This window comes from Engraulis encrasicolus, chromosome 18 (genome assembly GCF_034702125.1).
Source record: "Engraulis encrasicolus isolate BLACKSEA-1 chromosome 18, IST_EnEncr_1.0, whole genome shotgun sequence".
Taxonomy (NCBI): Eukaryota; Metazoa; Chordata; class Actinopteri; order Clupeiformes; family Engraulidae; genus Engraulis; species Engraulis encrasicolus.
This window is the reverse complement of record NC_085874.1, coordinates 40,234,087-40,254,985: the sequence shown is the minus strand read 5'-3', so window position 1 is coordinate 40,254,985 and position 20,899 is coordinate 40,234,087. Positions and strand designations below refer to the sequence as shown.

Genomic DNA, 20,899 nt, shown 5'->3' with positions numbered 1-20,899 from the left:
TAGCTGGACCTTTGTCTAGAATGAATAACTAGATACCCCCAATCAATGACATTGTGTAACAACAGCAATTAAGATTATTTACAGTGACAAAGAGAGATGAAGAAAATAATCAGTGTTTGGTGTTTGTGTAGTTATTCATCATCTTATCAAATTCACACCGGCACATGTGGTACTGAAGGGTTGTAAGTAACTTCCACTAATATTTAAAACGTCAGATTTATTCTAAGTGCTTAAACAACAATCCTTGGTATTCCTCAACTAAATATTAGCAGTTGTTTGTGTGCGATTTCCACACTGCAATTTTAATTTAACAGGATATAGTAGTACGTAATGTGCCATATGTGTGCATGCTACTGTAATTGTTAAGGTAAGGCCTCGCAATGTGGGCAAATGTTAGTTGTGTGGCCATCCAGGACAATCCAGGAGTGAGTGTGTGATCTTGCTCAAAAGTGTTTAACTTCAGCAGTTGTGATAATGCTGCTTAGACTTTTGTCGCAATTTTATTTTAATATATTTATATTAGATAGATAGATAGATAGATAGATAGATAGATAGATAGATAGATAGATAGATAGATAGATAGATAGATAGATAGATATAGGGGTGGGAGGTATGGCCAAAAATGTATACCTCGGTATAATTTTAGCCACGGTATATATCACGGTATATATCACGGTATTGTACATTTGTGTATAAAATGTTAAAATTAAGCGTTTTGTGGCAAAATGACCAAAACACAATTTTTTTGCATTTTATTTTTTGGAAATGACTGGTCAGACATTGTTTTATCTTCTATGTGGGAATTCTTGTCATTCAAATCATTTGAAAACATATTTTTTAACTTTTGATCTATAACTATAACTCTACATCTACAGGACGCAATGTGCTATTGCGGTATACGGTATGAGACAAAATCTCTATCATTGATGAAAAAATACCGCACACGATATTATACCGCGGTTACCGCCCACCCCTAGATAGATAGACAGACTATTTACACACCATGCTGTGTTTCAGTTTTGCCTTGGGGGGTGTGTGTGTGTGTGTATATCTGTCCTTTGTGCTTTTTCTGTTTCTGTAACTATCGGATGTACTGACAACAAGTTTCTGTGAAGACGAATAAATAACCTACCTACCTACCTACCTACCTACCTATCTATCTATTAATTTAATTATGAACACATTTCATTACGAGTCAGCATGTGGTGTGAACTCACGTTCATGTTGTTTATCCTGTTTCTGCTGATGGTCCGTCTGTAGTAGCTGAAGTCATTCTGGATGGCAGGGATCCTCATCTAGACCACCGCAAACAAAGACGCGCACACACACACACGCGCACACACACACACGCGCGCACACACACACGCGCGCACACACACGCGCGCACACACACACACACACACACGCGCACACACACACACACGCGCACACACACACACGCGCACACACACACACACGCGCACACACACACGCACGCACGCACACACGCGCGCGCGCACACACACACACGCGCGCGCGCACACACACAAGCGCGCACACACACACACGCACGCGCACACACACACGCACGCGCACACACACACACACAGACACACACACACACACACACACACACACACACACGAAAAGACACAGACACACACAGACACACACGGGGGACCTTGAGAAATTCTGTGGTATGGACTATTCCCTTCACCATCATATAGAGCACAGCATGCACACATGCACACACGCACGCACGCACGCACGCACAGGACCCTGAGAAATTCTCTGGTATGAACTATTCCCTTCACCATCATATAGAGCACAGCATGCACACATACGCACGCACGCACACGCACGCATGCACGCACACACAGACACACACGCACACACACGCGCACACACGGGACGATGAGAAACTGGCACGAACTATTCCCTTCACTGCCACTGACTGACATTGCCATTACAATGCTGTAAAAACGCTTGGTGGATGTTTTATGATCCTTTCACAAAACAAATAAAATGCCAAGGTGGGCATTCCCAAGAAATGCGTTCTTCCACGCCAAGCAAAAAAAAAAAAAAAATGCCGTCTTTAGGGGGGAGCGTGCCATCGCCCAAAGACATGTCCACTCAGCAAAATGTCTTGCGATTTCTTTACCAAGGCGCTTAGAGAGACGCAGGTTGAAGGCAGCTTTGGGATGCCAAGCGGAATTTATGGGCAAATAAAATACCTTAGCGGTCGAGATTAGCCTTTAGCCATCCGCTAACCTTTGCACCCACATGTGTTCTACATTCACTACACGTGTCCGATGCAAAAGGTCTGCTACTGCTACAGTATCAGGGTCACTGACAGCCGGGCCCGGGACAAAGACATCTGAAAGGGACCCCCCCCCCCCAAAAAAAAAAATAAAAAATAAAAATGTATGCAACATAATGAGGAACCAGTGCTAGGGGGCCTTATCTCCCTGGGCCCGGACAACTGGCCCCTTTGCCCCCCCCCCCCCCCCATCCTGCCATCTTTCCTGGCTACTACTCTCCCCTACAAAGGCAAAGTGCAGTGACTACACGTTTTGTCAAAATTTAATTTAGACTTAAAGGGACACTGTGCAGGAAATGGTCAAAAAAGGTACTGCAACTATGCTGCTCATTGAAACTGTGTTGCCTATTGCCAAATTTGACCTTTTCATGATAGTTTATTAAGTTATAAACTAATATTTTCTAGTATGGCCCAGGTACAGTCACTTTTGCAGCTAAAAATGGCTATTTCTGGAAATTCAAAATGGTGGACCATTTAGAAGATCCTCCTTTTCATGTATGAAAAGTGCAATTTTTCCAGACATAATAAATATTTAGAATTTCATAGTAGTGGTAAATATTCATGAAAAAGGTAACATTAGTGAATGGGTAGCATGAATTCTGGAAATAAACAACTAAATATCTCACACAGTGTCCCTTTAAAATAGTCTTCATTATTAAACATACTTTATCTTGTGACAAAGCATGATGGTCAAAACATGTCCTGTTTTTGAGATACTGCTATGTAAGATTTGCAGTAACTGCAATATCCAACCAAATACTAAATACTTTCAAGGCCTTGTCACAGTGGGTTTACATACAGTGTTGAATCTCGCCCTCAAACCCGTGCCTGCAGTTCACCTAGGGAGCGCTGTCGAGACAGCAGAGCTCATAAGGCTGGCGCTAATAACTGACAATTGTGCTCGCTGTCTGCTGAAACTTGACAATATTACTGTAAGTTCTGAGAAACCAATGTGGATTTCAATGAAATGTACAATAACCTGGGAATTATGTCCTTCTGATTTCCCACAGCGTTGGCATTTATGAGTCAGGCTCCGCTAGCATCTTGCTAACAAAATTGCTTTACGGTCGTCGTGATCACAGCAATGCAGCCGGCCGACCAATCTAAACGCAGTGTGTGAAGCCACTCGTGACGTCATATTGACAATAAAGACGTATTTTACAAAGATCCAGCAAGTTTAAACATTCAAACTAACTGCTGTTTGAAAGGATAATCTATCCTGCCTTTTGGAAAAATAAAATGAAACGATGATACCAATTCTCTCCCAAAGCAATGGCAGCATCGTGGTTGAGCTCCATGCGACCCCATTCATTTCAACAGCCTCTGCGCTCCTTGGCGCTCCTCTGCGCTGTCTGGATGGCGCCACTTAGTGGACAGTACCACCCGGAAAAAGTAGCGAGATTCCTCTCTCGTATTACCCATAAACTCTCTCTGGCCTTGTTCTCAGTTTCAGTGTTGGTGTAGTTACTGCACTTGGCTCTGTAGGGCAGTAATGGGTCACTGCTTGGCTGAGTTCAGGATATTAAGGCCAAAGAAAAAAGGTGAAAAGGTGCCAAGAGCGCCATCTGCTGTTCTGAATACGTAGCATTGCTACACATGTATCCACATAGACATAGAAATTATGTGAGGTATTGCATAAAACCACATATACCATGAATCACCATAGTCAACATTTGTCATATATGTGTATGTTGCTGGACACATCTGGACATTTTCTTTAGGCGAAGTTTGAATCCATTATATCCAAATGTTCACATACTAGATGTGAAATTCCGTTAACATTTCTTGAAGAATATCATTCCACTTTTGTCTTTAAAGACCAAGTCATAGTCAGTCACATAAAACTCTCAGTAAAATGTCATAACGATGTCCCCCCTCCAGGAAATAGTGAGTAGCATCACTTACTGTCCCATCCTCCCCAAAGGGCTAGTCTGGAGAGACAACTGACATATGCAGATATGCAGAAAAAGAGTAATCTATGAAATCTTCTACCCAGCAGGGACACATCTGGTGTAAGTGTGTGTGTGTGTGTGTGTGTGTGTGTGTGTGTGTGTGTGTGTGTGTGTGTGTGTATGTGCATGTGTGTGTGTGTGTGTGTGTGTGTGTGTGTGTGTGTGTGTGTGTGTGTGTGTGTGTGTGTGTGTGTGTGTGTGTGTGTGTGTGTGTGTGTGTGTGGGGATGTGAGTGGCAGCGTCAAGTCTGGCGTGTTCCCCAATGCGTGCCAAGATAAACAGCTCTGCACAGCACAACTAGTTATGAAACCCAGAAGAGAAGGAAATGGAGAACGAAGCCCACAGGAAACACAGCCAGGAGGACCCAAGAGCAAGACAGAACCAGAATCCAAATAACGACAAATATAAAGAAGATGATGGTAAAATAGCAGGAGAAAGAGGAAAGAAGACATGAAGATGATGGTATAATGGCAGGAGAAAGAGGAAAGCAAGGGAAAGAAAGAAAGAAAGAATGAATGAAAGAAAGTAAGAAAGGACAGGAGGTAAGAAGGTACTATTTTTTAGAATCCTTGCACACCTCCTAAGGCCTGGTGCGTAGGAGTGGACACCCTCGATCACCAAAGTTAGAGGCAAAAAAAGCTCCCGCACCCTGTTCACATGAGTGGTGTAGTCTACTTTTTTATGGTGGGCATACTGTATATTTGAGCATTTTTTTGAGGTGGGTATACTGTATATATTTGTGCTATTCTAAATAATGGATTAATCAATTTTAAGTGGGTATACTGAAATCCCTGAAATTTTGAGGTGGGTATACTGCGTATACCTGCGTTCTACATAGACTACACCACTGGTTCACATTTGTGACGTTTTGTTTCGAAACATTGCAAGGAAAACACTGCAAATGTGGACAGTATGCGGGAGCTTTCGTGTCAGAAAGCAGGAAAGGGCCGGTGGTGGCGCTACCTTCAGTTCGTCGGAGCGTAGTGTGAATTTACGTGTCGAAACGTTTCGAAACGTCGCAAATGAAACGATGCAAATGTGAACACTAGTGTGCGACGGGAGCTTTCGTGTCAGGAAGCAGGAAGGGCTTGAGTTCTTCTACTACCTTGAGTTCGTTGAAATGTAGTATGAATTTACATGTTGAAACATTTCGAAAATGTCGCAAATGAAAGCTGCAAATGTATGTAAACAGTGTGCGGGAGCTTTCGTGTCAGGAAGCAGGAAGGGGCTTGAGTTCTTCTACTACCTTGAGTTCGTCGAAGCGTAGCGTGAAGTGCAGGATCTCTGCAAACTGCTTGGCCAGGGCCTGCTCCTTCTCCAGGTGCTGCATGGGGGTGTAGGGGGGGCACGTCAGGCACACCAGCAGACTCTGCAGCGCCTTCTCTGGAGTACACAGGTACAGATACACGTTAAGGCTGGGCGGTTTTGGAAAAAATGAGCATCACGGTTTTCTTGATGAAAATTGACATCACGGTTTTCTGCACGGTTTTTTGATAAGCAGCGATTTCCCCCCAAATCTTAATCTTTCGGACGAAAAAAAAACTGAAATTAAATTTAAAAATGAGATACAATCATGAATTTAAATTAATCTCCATTTCTATTTTATCACTTTTTCATTTCAATATTTTTAAATTTTATAGTTTATATTTCCCTGCCCAAGACTTTAAGTTCCCTTTCAAGTAAAAAGGGTTAATAAATTGTTATAAGCAGCTGTTTTTGGCTTTTTTCCCCAAGACAGCCCAAAACTGCATATTTGTTCAACACCTGGCAACACTACTTGCTTAGTTATCGTTGTACACCTGGCAACATTGATCACTACGACCGCATGTTGCCTTGCGCAGCGCATGACTAGCGAGTAAACACAGTGGGACAGAAACGGAGCAGACTGAAGAGACACGAAAACAAACGGATTTACTTGACATTGTGTGAATATTTTCTTTGAATTAAAGGCCAAATATAACGTAGAATGTATTTTGTCAGGTAGTTTTTGTCATATGGCGATGTATTTCGCTCCTATTTTGCTCCCAAATAATTTCAAACAGCAATGTAGCAATGTATCTTGTCTGCCCATTGCATTTTGCAAGCTAAGCTAAATTAGCCTCAATGGCAAAACTCATACGCAGCCTTAACAGCAGTCCTGCACACGCAGTTGGGATGGTAATGAAATACAGTTAAGGATCTGAGAACTGTTGTAGTCTATTAGAATAGCCTTTTATTTAACTTTGTGAGATCAAATGTAAGCTAAGTTGATTTAAATGTTCATCATGATTCATCCATGCCATGTGGGTTCTTCATTAGGCTATGCTTCACTCTCACCAGCTTCTTTAGCGCGATTAACCAATTATTTGTATTGCTTCAATCAACATCTTAAATTGTGATGACATTTCCTAGTAGAAAAGCAACAGTGGACTTGGAGTTGAAATGAAGTGTGACACGAAGTATGAAGTTCACGCACGTAGCCTAGTATGAACAACAACAACAAAACCGTCTCTCATCAAAAAGAGAACCTTGTGTAGGTGAAACCGAGATCACGGTTTTTTAACCGTAAACCGCCCAGCCCTAATACAAGTCAATAGAAAATAATACGTTAATTAAAACGTAAATACATGCTGAGAAACAGAGAATGTAGGAGCAGCGAACCGGTTGCACACACACTGACTGTGTCTGCACCAGACACACTGTGTAGAGTGTACACTGCACCAATCTCCCTTCATGAGGCCACTGCTATTGGAGGACAGCAACAAGGTGGGGTCCTTGCTGCATGTGAGGACTAAATCCATGTTTTGACCCCTTTTGCTGGGGTAGTTTTGTGTGTGCGTGTCGGTCTGTGTGTGTGTGTTTGCGTAAGTGTGCGTCGGTCTGTGTGTGTGTGTGCGTCAGTCTGTGTGTGTGTGTGCGTCAGTCTGTGTGTGTGTGTGTGTGTGTGTGTGTGTGTGTGTGTGTGTGTTTGCTTGCGTGCGTCGGTGTGTGTGTGTGTGTGTGTGTGTGTGTGTGTGTGTGTGTGTGTGTGTGTGTGTGTGTGTGTGTGTGTGTGTGTGTGTGTGTGTGAGTAATACTTACCTAGCCGCAGTGAGAAGCCGTAGAACTTCTTGAGGCGGATGACGAGCGGACAGACGGAGTTCCAGGCCCGCTCCTGCAGGATCATGTCATTGGGGTTCTGGATCGCCTGCACAGCAGAGGGGGAGATGGCGGTTTTGTCACGTTCAGTGAAGATGCGTTTTCATGCAAAAATCGAGCACATGTGAGCTTTTACTTCGTCTGTGCGCATGTTTGTGTGCATGTGTGGCTCCTGCATCTTGTATGCCTTGTTCAGCTCTCCGTGCGTGTGTGTGTCTTACATCTCGTATCTCGTGGCCGGCTCCCTTGTACGTGTGTGTGTGTGTATGTGTGTGTGTCTATTACATCTTGTATCTCCCTTGTACGTGTGTGTACGCGTGTGTGTGTGTGTGTGTGTGTGTGTGTGTGTGTGTGTGTCTGTGTCTGTGTGTGTGTGTGTTACTGTACATCTCGTATCTCCTGTCCGGCTACCGTGTGTGTGTGTGTGTGTGTGTGTGTGTGTGTGTGTGTGTGTGTGTGTGTGACTGTACATCTCGTATCTCCTGTCCGGCTACCGTGTGTGTGTGTGTGTGTGTGTGTGTGTGTGTTACTGTACATCTCGTATCTCCTGGCCGGCTCCCTTGTATGCCTGCAGGCCCAACAGGATGCTCTCGGACTCCTGCAGCACGGCATTCACCTGGTTCCACACGTCACGCTCACACTCTGTGGGCTGCGCATCTACACGCACACGCACACACACGTACACACACGTACACACACGTACACACACGTACACACACACTTAGCTTGCATATTTACTCACAGTTTCATGTACTGACCACAGAGCTGAATTATAAACACGCAGAACAGGTAGAAATAAATAACATTCTCTGTACTGTACGAACTTCAGTTTAATTCATCACAGCAGCTAAACACCATCACAAACGAACATTGTTTTCATTCATCTGGTTCCAGTTAAGAACTGACAAAATCGGCACATTATCACAGGAATTACAACGGTGGCCAATACTGCCACCATCTACCAAGATGGTTATCTGAACTGAGCCAGTTTTTAAGGATAGTGGTCATTGGATAGGAAAAAGTGAAGTAACACCAAGCTCCCGTTTCTCTTGTTGAATGTGTAATGTTTTGGGAATCTGTTTCGGTCTGATGAAGGGCATACTGCCCGAAACGTTACACATAAAATGAGAGAAACAGTCGCTTGGTGTTGCAGACTTTATTTTCTTGCTAGTATTTTACTTTCTTTAGTCCAGTACCTATTTTTGAGGCAGATATGCGTGTTTTTTATTTGTCAAACTTAGTCCTGTCATTGGCCCAGCTGTGAGTGGTCTGACTGATTGGAGCTTCAACTAGTGGCATTTCTTCGACACAGTTCAAACCCAGCCTCTTAAAACTCTAGCGTTTACAACTAAATTTGGTGAGACTACAGCTGCAGAGCTTTGCAGTGGCGATAGCCAGGCTAGTGTTGTGAATAACGAGGCTAGTGTAGATAGCCGCCAAACTCATAGCTATTAGTACGGCTAGTTAGCCAAGCTAGTGGCTAATAGTAAAGCTAGTGTAAATAGCCAAGCTAATCGCCATTGTTAAGGCTAATGTAGATAGCCAGCCTAGTGGATAATATTAAGGCTAGTGTAGATAGCCAAGCTAGCGGCTAATAGTAAGGCTAGGGAAAATACATGTAGACAGCATAGAGACTAATAGTAAGGGTAGTGGCCAGCCTAATGGCTAATGTTACATTACATTACATTACATTGCATTTGGCAGACACTTTATAACCAAAGCGACTTTCAAAAGAGGACATAATCAAGCCAACATCACAAGCAAATACAAAGTACACATGAAATATACAGAACAACAAGTGCAGTTGTAAGGCTGGTGAAGATACCCACGCTAGTGGCTAATAGTAAGGCTAGTGTGGATAGCTAGCCGAGTCGCTAATAGTAAGGCTAGTGTAGATAGGAAAGCTAGTGGCTAACAATAAGGGGTGGTAAAGGGCTAAAGGGATTAGAAGGGCCAGTTCACATCAGTAGTACAGTATGTGGGAAACCGGCAGTGCCGAGCCAAGCAGGCGAGCAGGCAAGAAGGAAGGAGAGATACCAGCGATCACATTTGCATTAATATTACTACCAATACAGTACATTATACACTTATTTCATAGAACAAAACAAAATAACGCATCCAACACAAGTGTGTCTAAAAAGTGATCTAGAGGACAGGAGCATGCAGGAACACTGACCACAAATCTACAACACAACATGCAACACAGACAAGGACACGTGCAGAACAGACATCTCTTGCACGCACGCACACACGCACAGCAGCCGGAGGGATATCATGCAGGAGATAGACACAAAATGGCAGAACGCGTGTGTAACAAAGCACAGGCAAAGACGGACAGAGACAGATACAAACTATGGACAGGACAGGGGTGAGCGTGACAAACGACAAGCCAGGCAAAAGCTCTGCTCACTTTCAAAGTCAAGGAAAAAATTTGGCCCCTGCTCAAGGTCAGTGCAAGTGAGCACTTTTAACAGATTCCCCATTTGGTGTCTGAAAGAGAAGAGCGGGAGAGGGGAGGGCAGGTGACGGGGAGGGAGGTGGGAACACAGGGAGAGACAGAAAAAGAGAGGGAGAGAGAAAGAAAAGAAGAGAGGGTTGTGTTGCGTGAAAGTTGTGAAGAAAACCAAGCACATCACAGCAGCAGAAAGTGGGAGGAGTCATTGTGAGGGGGTGTGACTGGTACGTGATTGACACGTTCTGTGTGGGTTCCAAAGACCTGTCCTCAAAAAGGTGCCTTTTTATTGTCGCCAGGAAACAATTTAGTCTCAATTTCAGTCAAAACAATTTTTGAAGCTTTGCTGCAAGCAGCATATTTGGATATTTCCATGCTTGATGCGCAAAAACAGTGTTCACATTATTTAGAGCATTTTACTCAATTTCATAATAGAAAGGCCAATTTGAGAACAGGGGCACACAGAAAATCACGCCTTTGTCCTGCCATTGTGGAGGGTGCAGCCACCACCTGTGCAAACCGTTTGCTGATTGGAAAAAAAGTCACGAGTTAGATGATGACAGCTTAACAGGCTCACAGACTCCTCCCATCACACTTACTTTCAAAGTCCAGGAAAAAATGGGGATAGTTCTCTATGTCCCTTGTCAGGACTTTGAGTAGATTACCCATTCCAGCAAACCTGATCAAATGTAGATGTTACAAACAAAAAACAAAGCAAGGTCAAGTCAGATTACAATGTTACTGCAATATCTATTACAATCTATGCACCAAAACATTTCATTAACATAGAATACAGTTCACAGAGTTTAAATACTGAATAATTAGCTGGTATTGATTTGGTTTGTATGGTCTGTATGAGTTTTTTTTAACAGTAAAGCATGCATCTTTAAGTGGTTTATTTCCAAAATTAATGATTCCCACTGAAAGAAAAATATACTACCACTATTTCTACGATTTCACAATGACATGGAAATGCACAAATTTCATACATAAATAGGAGTTTATCTGCCAGTCATTGACATCCTTGATATATTTGGCTGCAAAACCAAGGTTTTGACCACAGTAATATTCATGAAAAATATCGCATTTGTGAATGGGCGGCCAAGATTTTGGAAATGCACAATTCAAATTTCACAATCTATCTTGACGGACAATACAACTCGACACGGTAGGCATTGGGAAACATTCTCTCCTCACTTAACCTCATCTTAATTTGATCACCACCAATTGAGAACATTACGCAATATAAGGATAACTTTGAATAACATATTTTATTTTATTAGGACATTACATTACAATACACTTCTATCCAAAGTGAGTAATACATTTGATATTACAGGGTTTTGGTTACAGTCCCTGGAGCAGTGTGGGGAAAGGTGCCTTGCTCAAAGGCACTTCAGCCATGAAGGGAGAAAAGGACTGGTAAGGGTGGGGGGATTGAACTTGAACCCTGTGATCTACATTCCAACTCCCTACACCACGGCTGGCCGCCCCTTAGGACGTTCTGAGAGTGAGATGAGACGACAACTGTTTTCATCACATAACCTATTTGACCGCTGCATACAGTACCTCACACGCTGTGCACTTCCTGCAACTGAAGAAGACACCATCACCCACGCATCACCGCGTGGAAAATCGATACACAAACACTTTGACAGGGTTGTGACAGGTCAGAGGAACACCCAGTGGGGTAACACTAGCTAGCTACTCTCCAGTTTAGTCTCTTAGTGAAGGTGAAATTTCACGGTCAATTTGCTGTTCTTTCTTTAATAATGACGTTATAACGTCGTTATTAAAGAAAGAACAGCGAAATGGTCAGTGTGCGGGAGTTTCTTTAAGTTGTTGCTGAGTGACCCATGGGCCATCTCCGACGCACCTGCCAGCTGAGGTGTGCGAAAAAAAGTCAAAGTTTAATTTCACAGTCAAAACATTTTTTGATGCTTTGCTGTGAGCTGCATATTTGGATATTTCAATGCTTGATTACTGTGCAAAAACAGTCTTCACATTATTTGGAGAATTTTAAAGCCAAGCAACTCAATTTCGTAATAGAATGGACAATTTGAGAACAGGGGCGCATGTACTGTACACAGTCTGAGAGTGAGAGGAAACGACAACTGTTTTCATCACATAACCTATTTGACGGCTGTGTACTGCACCTCACACGGTGTGCGCTTCCTACAACTGAAGAAGACACCATCACCCCCACATCACCGCATAGAAAATCGATACACAAACACTTTGACAGGGTTGTGACGGGTCAGAGGAACATCCAGTGGGGTAACACTAGCTAGCTAGCTAGCTACCCTCCGCATGCCGCAAAGCATGCATGCATGGCATAGTTGGCAGGGGTGGATTTACTGCAGGCTGCCAGCTATCCACATAGGTGCATTCCAATATGCGGACTACCGTCCTCGGCCTGTGCTTGTTGTGGCCTCGCGTTTCGCTGATGCCCCGCCCCGCCTCGCACTCAGAGGACAAAACAATAAAGTTTCCCCGCTGTCAGACTAGATACAACAACTTTTTTTGGGGACTATTCTTCATTCACCATCCCGTTTGCAAATGAGAAAATGACACGAGAATTGAGCTTTTGCGGGATATTGAAATTACAATTCTGTCGTCGGTGACGTCATCACGAGGCTGCAAGGAGGCAATGGAGGATGGGAGTTGAGATATTAGAGAGAACCCTGTGGGTGGTTTGGAGGCCCAGACTGGACAGGATGTTAGGGCTGTGAAATACACTCAACTCACGACTCAGTTTGTTTCACGATTTTTGACCAACGGTTCAATACACTTCACAATTTCTGAAATATATCTCATTTGAAGCTTGGAAGCACTCTCACATGATATCATGTTGCTTTTTTCTGGACTGAATGATAACAAACCTTTAAAAGGGCGTATCACGATACTGCCTCCTTTCATCACGATACAGTATCGTGACTTGAGTATCACAATTTCTCGTTTCGATCAAAATATCGTTACTGCCCTAATGTGGACTGGAGACGCATGAGGCGCGCCGTGAGCATCATCTGATTGGGATGCACCGATACCACTTTTTTGAAAACCGATACAAGTACGAGTACATTAATTTGTGTAATTGCCGATACCGAGTACTGATACAGATACCTTTTTACCACCAAAATACAATGAAAATAAATGCATGGCCTTGTTTTTTTCCACCTGTGATATTTTTATTGTACATTTGCATGTAGATTTAAATGCTAGTAAAATGTATGAGGTGGCATTTTTTATCCATGCTGCTTTCAAGTCCACAGAATGTGACAAGATTTTGCATTGTTTGTGGTAATAGCAGTATCATTTGTTCCTGGTATCGGCAAGTGCTTGACGAGTACGAGTACGAGTACAATGAGCAGTATCGGGTACCAGTATCGGTATCGGTGCATCCCTAATTGACACACAGACAGACAGACGTACAGGGCCGCCGACAGCTTTAACCGGCCCAGGACAAAAAGTCATCAAAAAGGACCTGCAAATCACACCCAAGGCAATGTAATGAGGACTTGGTTCTGGGCCTCCCTCTCTCTCTCTCTCCCTAGAAACACACATGCACACACGCACGTACACACACACACACAACACCCACACAGATGCAGAGCACACACAACTTACTGGAGGCCCTTTGCGTGCTTGCTTTGGTTGCAGATGTCAGTTTGAGTGTGGAGATATTTTGTGCGTGTGTGTGTGTGTGTGTGTGTGTGTGTGTGTGTGAGTGTGGAGAGATCTTGTGCTGCCACTTCACTGACCTCGTTCAGCCTCTCAGCCCTCAGTCATGCACTTTAACCTGCAAGCGCATGCACACACGCACAAAAACACACATACACGCACACACACTCGCACGCACACACTCGCACGCACACACTCGCACGCACACACTCGCACGCACACACTCGCACGCACACACTCACACGCACACACTCACACACTCGCAGTCTCGCACGCACACACTCGCACGCACACACACAGACACACACACACACACACACACAAACACACTCCCCTTTCTGAGAGCACTTCAACCTGTAAAGCGCATGCATGTGCACACGCACGCATGCACCAACACACACTGCTCTCTGAGAGCACTTCAACATGCATGCATATACACACATGCACACACACACTCCTCTCTGAGAGCCCTTCAATCTACAAATGCATGCATGCATACACACAAGCTCACACAATCACTCACTCAAGGCTGTGGCATCCGCCGTCAAGTTAATTCTCACAAATACCGGTACACTTCTTTTAAACACACCCTAGTACCCCTCGCCCCCAAACACACACACACTCATACCACCACCTACCCTAACCACACACACACACACACACACATACACACTCTCTTGCAAACACAAACCACAGCCGACACCAAACAGACCTGACTTTGTGTTTTAACCTCAACATGACCTGTGTGTGTGTGTGTGTGTGCGTGTGCATGTGCGTGTGTGTGCACGTGCGTCTGTGCCCCTGTGTGACTGCTTGTGACCGTGTGCTCCTGTGCTAGATATGATTATGGAATGTTTCATTAGGACCAGAGACCCCACAAGGCATCGGCCACGTGGCAGCACACACGCACGCACGCACACACGCACGCACACACACACAAATGGAATCAGAGGCCAGCTCCCCAGAGTTTGCAGACTAGAGTGAGTGCCGCCCTGCAGCTCCACTGTGGCACACCACAGCTGCACTGGTTCAATACAGACCCATAACTGCACTACGGCTGTACGATTACGCATCAGTGGTAGCTCAGGTGGAAGAAGAGGAGCCTGCTGGGCAACCAGAAGGTTGCAGGTTCGAGCCCCACTCTGCCTGACAACATCGATGTGTCCTTGAGTAAGTTACTTAAACCCCGATTTGCTTCTAGTGGCAGGGTGGTACACTGTGTGGCAGCCACTGCCACCGGTGTGTGAATGAGAGAGTGAGGCAACGTAAAGGCTAATAGGTTAAAAATAGAAATGTTATACGCTTATTAACCGAAAACCAATGACTTTTAAAGACCTTAATAAGTATTTTCACAAGGCGCTAGGGTCTCTCGGTCTCGGTCTCGTATCTAGGCAATGGGTATGGGGGCAGTACCATACCTTGCAGTGCATTGCAGCAGCTAGCCTATACGCAGTGGGTGGGGTGGTGGCTATCAATGACAGGAAGTGTGTGTGTGTGTGTGTGTGTGTGTGTGTGTGTGTGTGTGTGTGTGTGTGTGTGTGTGTGTGTGTGTGTGTGTGTGTGTGTGTGTCAGAGGTGGAAAGAGTACAGAAAATGTGTACTCAAGTAAAAGTATCTTTACTTTGCCTAAATTCTACTCAAGTACAAGTAAAAGTACCTATCTAAAAATCCACTCAAGTAAAAGTAAAAAAGTACTTCACTTAAAATGTAATTTGAGTAAAAGTACTTAGTTACTTTTAATTAGCTTTCCTCTTGAGAATGTCATGTTTATTTTTCTTGAATATCGTCCTCCATAACCTCTATCTCTTGCTTGACACCAGCCATTATCCAATACATTGATACAAGATAGTAAAATAGTGGAAATGCTGCTGTGTGCCATCCTGCACAATCTTTCATTTACGGCGGATTGTGGCATTATTGTGCATGGCATTTTGTCTCTCAGTCAATTTTTTTTTACTCAGTACTCAGGCTAGGTTACAGTGTAATTGAGTAAAGTACTTGGGTCAAAATGTACTCAAGTACAAGTAAAAGTATTAATTTAAAAAATTACTTAAAAAGTACAAAGTATTCATAAAAGCTACTCAAGTACAATATTGAGTAAAAGTATTTAGTTACTTTTCCACCCCTGTGTGTGTGTGTGTGTGTGTGTGTGTGTGTGTGTGTGTGTGTGTGTGTGTGTGTGTGTGTGTGTGTGTGTGTGTGTGTGTGTGTGTGTGTGTGTGTGTGTGTGTGTGTGTGTGCATGTCTGTGTACGTGTACGCTTGCCTGTTCATCTATATTTCTACATGGCTGGTTACTACACAGACCAACCACAACATTTTCATCACATTGCAAAAATAAATTGCCTAATCATCCAAATAATCAGGAGCAGCGCAATGCAATATTTCAAGGAACCGTTTGAAATTTGAACGATATTCACATAACCTCTCTGCTATAGGGCCAGACATGATTCCGGGACAATAAACAACCATGTTGTCAAATATCTTGCGTTAACTCTTCCTGATGCTGAAAAACACAACGAAAGGCAAATTGACAATATTTACTCTTCAAAGGTTTAAGAAAGGGACTCCAGCCGGCAAATGCATGGACAGCTTATGACTTCAAGGGCCCCGGTAAGACAACAAGAAAGCCCCCCCCTTCAATGACCATAGTTTACGAAACATTCAGGGTTTTAGGCCACATGTTATCGATCCTATATTTCTGGGGGTGCGGGGTTTGTCCATAAAGAGAACCATCATCATCATCATCATCATCATCATCATCCTCCTCCTCGTCGTCAGACCATAACCATCACCACACCCAAGAGTAACTCTACCTCCAGCACTACGGAACCAGCAGATGATGAAGGATGAGAAACTCTGCTAGGGGATGTAGTCGATTGCTGTGCTAGACCGTGCACGCACGCACGCACGCACGGACGCACGAACACTCGCACACACACACATGCATGCACAAGCGCGCATGCACACGCACGCACACACGCACCGTAGTTAGTAATATACAATCAATGGCACGCACGCACACGCCCACACACACTCGCATACACACACGCACTGTAGTTAGTAATATACAATCAATGGCACGCACACACACGCGCACTCACACTCGCATACACACACTCACACACACACTCGCGCGCACACACACACACACAAACACACACCTCCTGCAGGGTACATGATACTGAAGGCATGCTCACCCTGTGCTGCCGGTAATGAGAGCTACTCTGGCTGTCTGGAATGGATGATGTGCTAAATGACTGATGAACAGCTGATGGAGGCCCGGCAGCTGCTTACGCTGCAGCTCTGCATCTCAACCACAAGGTGGTGCCATTGGAACACACTGCGGAGACTCTGCTACAGTCTGAGCGCTGGGCATGACAGCCACACGTCTTTTGAATTGCTGCAGTGTGTGCCGATTGAACACACAGATGCATTCATGGTGCGCCACGCATGCCATGCGCCATTTAGATTTACCACAAGGGGGGAAATGACATTCTTCCTGCCACCTGCCATTTCCAGCAGTCAATCATGACTTTTTTATTTGTATTTTTTGTTTTTTTTCCCATTGTGGAGTGAATCAGGACAGTACAGATCATGAAACGTCTCCACAACACCTACTGCTCCATATCACAATGGACCTAAAACCATCCACTCCGTCTACTTGTTGTACTTTTGTTGAGTCCCTGTATGTCTTTGTGTTTGAAATGTGTTAGTTTTTATGTTCTATGCTATGTAAAGTGTATTTGAGTGTCTTGAAAAGCGCTATACAAAATAAATGTATTATTATTATTATTATGAAAGAATAAGAATGGGAGAGACACATGGGGGCAGGGCTGGGGAATGAGCCAGGCTGAACTCGAACCCGGGTCCCCATGGGCATGCAAGCCCATTCATGACATTATGCATTAATACGATGTGCCACTTCACTCCCCAAAAATAAATATCTAAATGGAATTGTAATCTTCTATTGGCAGTTGTATTAATGCGATGCACGTGCAGTTACCGTGAGCATGAAGGACTACACTACAGCGTCATGTTCACCCACCGCCACTGTGAGTAAACCTCCACTAATATGCAAGTTATTCCTCAAACTTCCACTAGAGTCTAGATGCACGCACGCACTCACGCACGCACGCACACTCTCTCACACACACGCACGCACACACACACACACACACACACACACACACACACACACACACACACACACACACACACACACACACACACACAAATATGTGCACAATAACTGGTATTGGAGGTGGTGGTGAGGTGAGCGAGTGAGTGAGTGTATGAGTGAGTGTATGAGTGAGTGTATGAGTGAGTGTATGAGTGAGTGTGTGAGTGTGTGAGTGAGTGAGTGAGTGAGTGAGTGAGTGAGTGAGTGAGTGAGTGAGTGAGTGAGTGAGTGAGTGAGTGAGTGAGTGAGTGAGACTCCCCACTGCTTCCTGCTCCTCCTGTTATGTGGCTGCTCGTGCCAGCTTGGCATCACCACTTTCCTGCATGCATGTACAATCCATGTAACAGTGTGTGTGTGTGTGTGTGTGTGTGCGTGTGTGTACGTGAGCGCATGTGTGTGTGTGTGTGTGTGTGTGTGTGTGTGTGTGTGTGTGTGTGTGTGTTTTTGTGTTCCATTCAGACCGTTGGCCCTAATCTCCGTCCGATATCACACACAGGAGCGCTTTGCAGTCCCAACTAATTTAATCATGGCATTCATTCATTTATTCATTGTTCATTAATCTGTTGATTTAGTTGGCTGTTTTGTCTATAGCACTGCTGCTCTATGTAAAACCCTGAGCCATGTTTCCCTAAGCTCAACATAACCTCATTTCGCTACAGCAGTGCCACAACTCTGCAACCTAGCTTTATAGGGGAGAAACAACAACAAATACATATATTCTTTGGGGCTATTTTATGTTATTTGACAGGACAGTCAAAGATGGTGACAGGAAGCGAATGGGACAGAGAGACAGGGGAGGATCGGGAAATGACCCCAGCCGGACTCGAACCGGTGTCCCCGTGGGTGGGCATGCAAGCTCAAATATGGGGGGCTTAGCGCGCTGCGCCACAGCGCCCCCAAAAAACGCCATTATACATTGACATTTAAAATCACTTTGAATAGTAAGTAAGCCTTTTTTTTTTTTTTTTTTTACAAATAATTCATAGATGTTAATAAGACAGTTGATGCAACTTATACAGCCTGCAATGCAATGGTGAAATATCACCAACTAGGTCAAATGGACAGAGCACTTCCCAGTGTGTATAGATGCCAACAAGCAAAAGGGCATGACCAACCAATACCACACACACGCGCGCACGCACACAAACACACGAGCGCGCGCACACACACGCATTCACAGACACAGACACAGACACAGACACAGACACAGACACAGACACAGACACAGACACTCACACACTGGTTAGGAGGCCTGAGGAGGTGCGGTGATTAATGGAGGGTTGTGTGGCTGCCCAGTGTGGCTGGAGGAGAATGCGGCGCTAGACCCCGATACAAAAGGCATCTCGAGGGTCGCGCCAGCCAGGTTTTGTTTGCACTGAGGAAGGTCTGGCACCCGAAAACGCTTTGCACTTGTGGGTAGCACTTTTGCATGTAGCAATAAGGAAATTCTTGCATCGGCTAGATCAGTGGTTCTCAACCTTTTTTACTCAACGCACCCCCTTTCCTGTGCCGAACAGAAGCCGTGCACCCCCAACACAAACTTCTGCACATTTTATTATGCACTATTTTTTTTAAAAGTGATTAATTTCAATGATTCTTGCATTAATCAATACCTTAATGACTTAAATGGGGACCATACCATGTTATAATTTGGTCTTAATTTGACCTAACTATAATATTTGTAACCATGTTGAGGGCACAAACTCAACACAAACAAAATCTGCGCACCGCCTAGAATCTCTGGCGCACCCCCAGGGGGTGCCCGCACCCCAGGTTAAGAACCACTGGGCTAGATCAGTGGTTCTCAACCTTTTTTGGTTCTCAACCTAAGCCTCATCACAAGCTCCCCAACGCCCCCTGGGGGGATGTACCGCCCCCGTTGAGATACACTAGGCGATACCCCCGTTGCCCCCACCGCCCACCCCCCTGTAACCCCCATCCCCGGTCTGTTCTACACACTGTAAGGACAATACATTGACACTTACAGTGCATGTACACCAGACATGACCTAGCCGAGGTCGTTGAAGGAGTTTTGCCACAAATTCACTGCATTAGCTCTGGGCATGACATTATTTGCCGATCCTTCATAGAGAAATGATCATTTCTGTCGCTCACAGTTAGCTGTACAGTTAGGCTACAGTAGAAGCCATGGCTAAGAGCCATTCATTTGCAACCTCACACACACGTACAGTAGCTACCAATGCAAAAACTACACACATGGACAAGACAGCACTCAATCAATCATCTGCATCCTATCAATAATATGCACACAATAACCATAAACCATAAAACTCAATCGATCACTCGCGAGCACACTCGCGAGCACGCACACGCCATGAAACTCCTACCAAACTAGATACTGATAGAGAACTTCTCCCATACCTTGAGCATGCGCATATACTGTATACATCCACATACTGTATGCCCAAGGGGCTGCATATCAGAAATGCCTGAAGGATTGAGTGGGCCCACAGCCATGCGGCTTCTGCTATTGTTAGCTCTGCAGAAGCCCTGTGTGTGTGTGTGTGTGTGTGTGTGTGTGTGTGTGTGTGTGTGTGTGTGTGTGTGTGTGTGAGAATGTGTGTGTGTGTGTGAGAATGTGTGTGTGTGTGAGAATGTGTGTGTGTGTGAGAATGTGTGTGTGTGTGAGAATGTGTGTGTGTGTGTGTGTGTGTGTGTGTGTGTGTGTGTGTGTGTGTGTGTGTGTGTGTGTGTGTGTGCTGGGGTGGGGGGAAGCGGTCAGTCACTCAACACCACTTCCTGTTTTGGGGAGCGAGAGAAAGCAGAGTATGCCAGTAGGCAGGAGCGGCCTGCAACAAGGAGAGGGGAGGAGGCGGTGCAACCAGGGGGAGAGGAGAGGAGAGGAGAGGAGAGGGGAGGAAAGGGGAGGAGAGGAGGTGCAACCAGGGGGGAGAAGAGAGGGGAGGGGAGAGGAGATGGGAGAGGAGAGGAGAGGATAGGAGATGGGAGAGGAGAGGACAGGGGGTGCAACCAGGGAGAGAAGAGAGGAGAGCAGAGGAGAGCGACTGGGAGCAGGGGGAGAGGAGGAGGCAAGGCAAGAGGAGGCAAGATCAGACCAGATCCCTGCACCGGCCACTACAGAGCATGCTCAGATCAGACAGCCCTGAGCATGGTACCGTCCCACCACATGAATGTGACTGATCTTCAGGTCTTTGCATATCTCAGTGATAAACGTGCAGAGGAGTTAAAGAGTGG

At 44.9% G+C, this 20,899-nt stretch overlaps 1 protein-coding gene across 3 annotated transcripts in view; it reads right to left on the bottom strand.

Annotated features, from left to right (window-relative positions):
* Positions 1 to 20,899, bottom strand: part of fam49a (family with sequence similarity 49 member A) — a 79,253-nt gene that overhangs the window by 11,597 nt on the left and 46,757 nt on the right. The window contains exons 3-7 of one of the 3 annotated variants that reach the window (XM_063223619.1): positions 10,420 to 10,499; positions 7,904 to 8,025; positions 7,312 to 7,417; positions 5,498 to 5,634; positions 1,218 to 1,295 (exon numbers count right to left, since the gene is read on the bottom strand). In XM_063223619.1, the coding sequence (XP_063079689.1) occupies positions 1,218 to 1,295; positions 5,498 to 5,634; positions 7,312 to 7,417; positions 7,904 to 8,025; positions 10,420 to 10,489 (513 nt within the window). In that variant the 5' untranslated portion in view covers positions 10,490 to 10,499. Of the gene's footprint in view, positions 1 to 1,217; positions 1,296 to 5,497; positions 5,635 to 7,311; positions 7,418 to 7,755; positions 7,775 to 7,903; positions 8,026 to 9,778; positions 9,859 to 10,419; positions 10,500 to 20,899 lie in introns of those variants that run through there. The other 2 variants (XM_063223618.1, XM_063223620.1) reach the window with 2 other exon arrangements.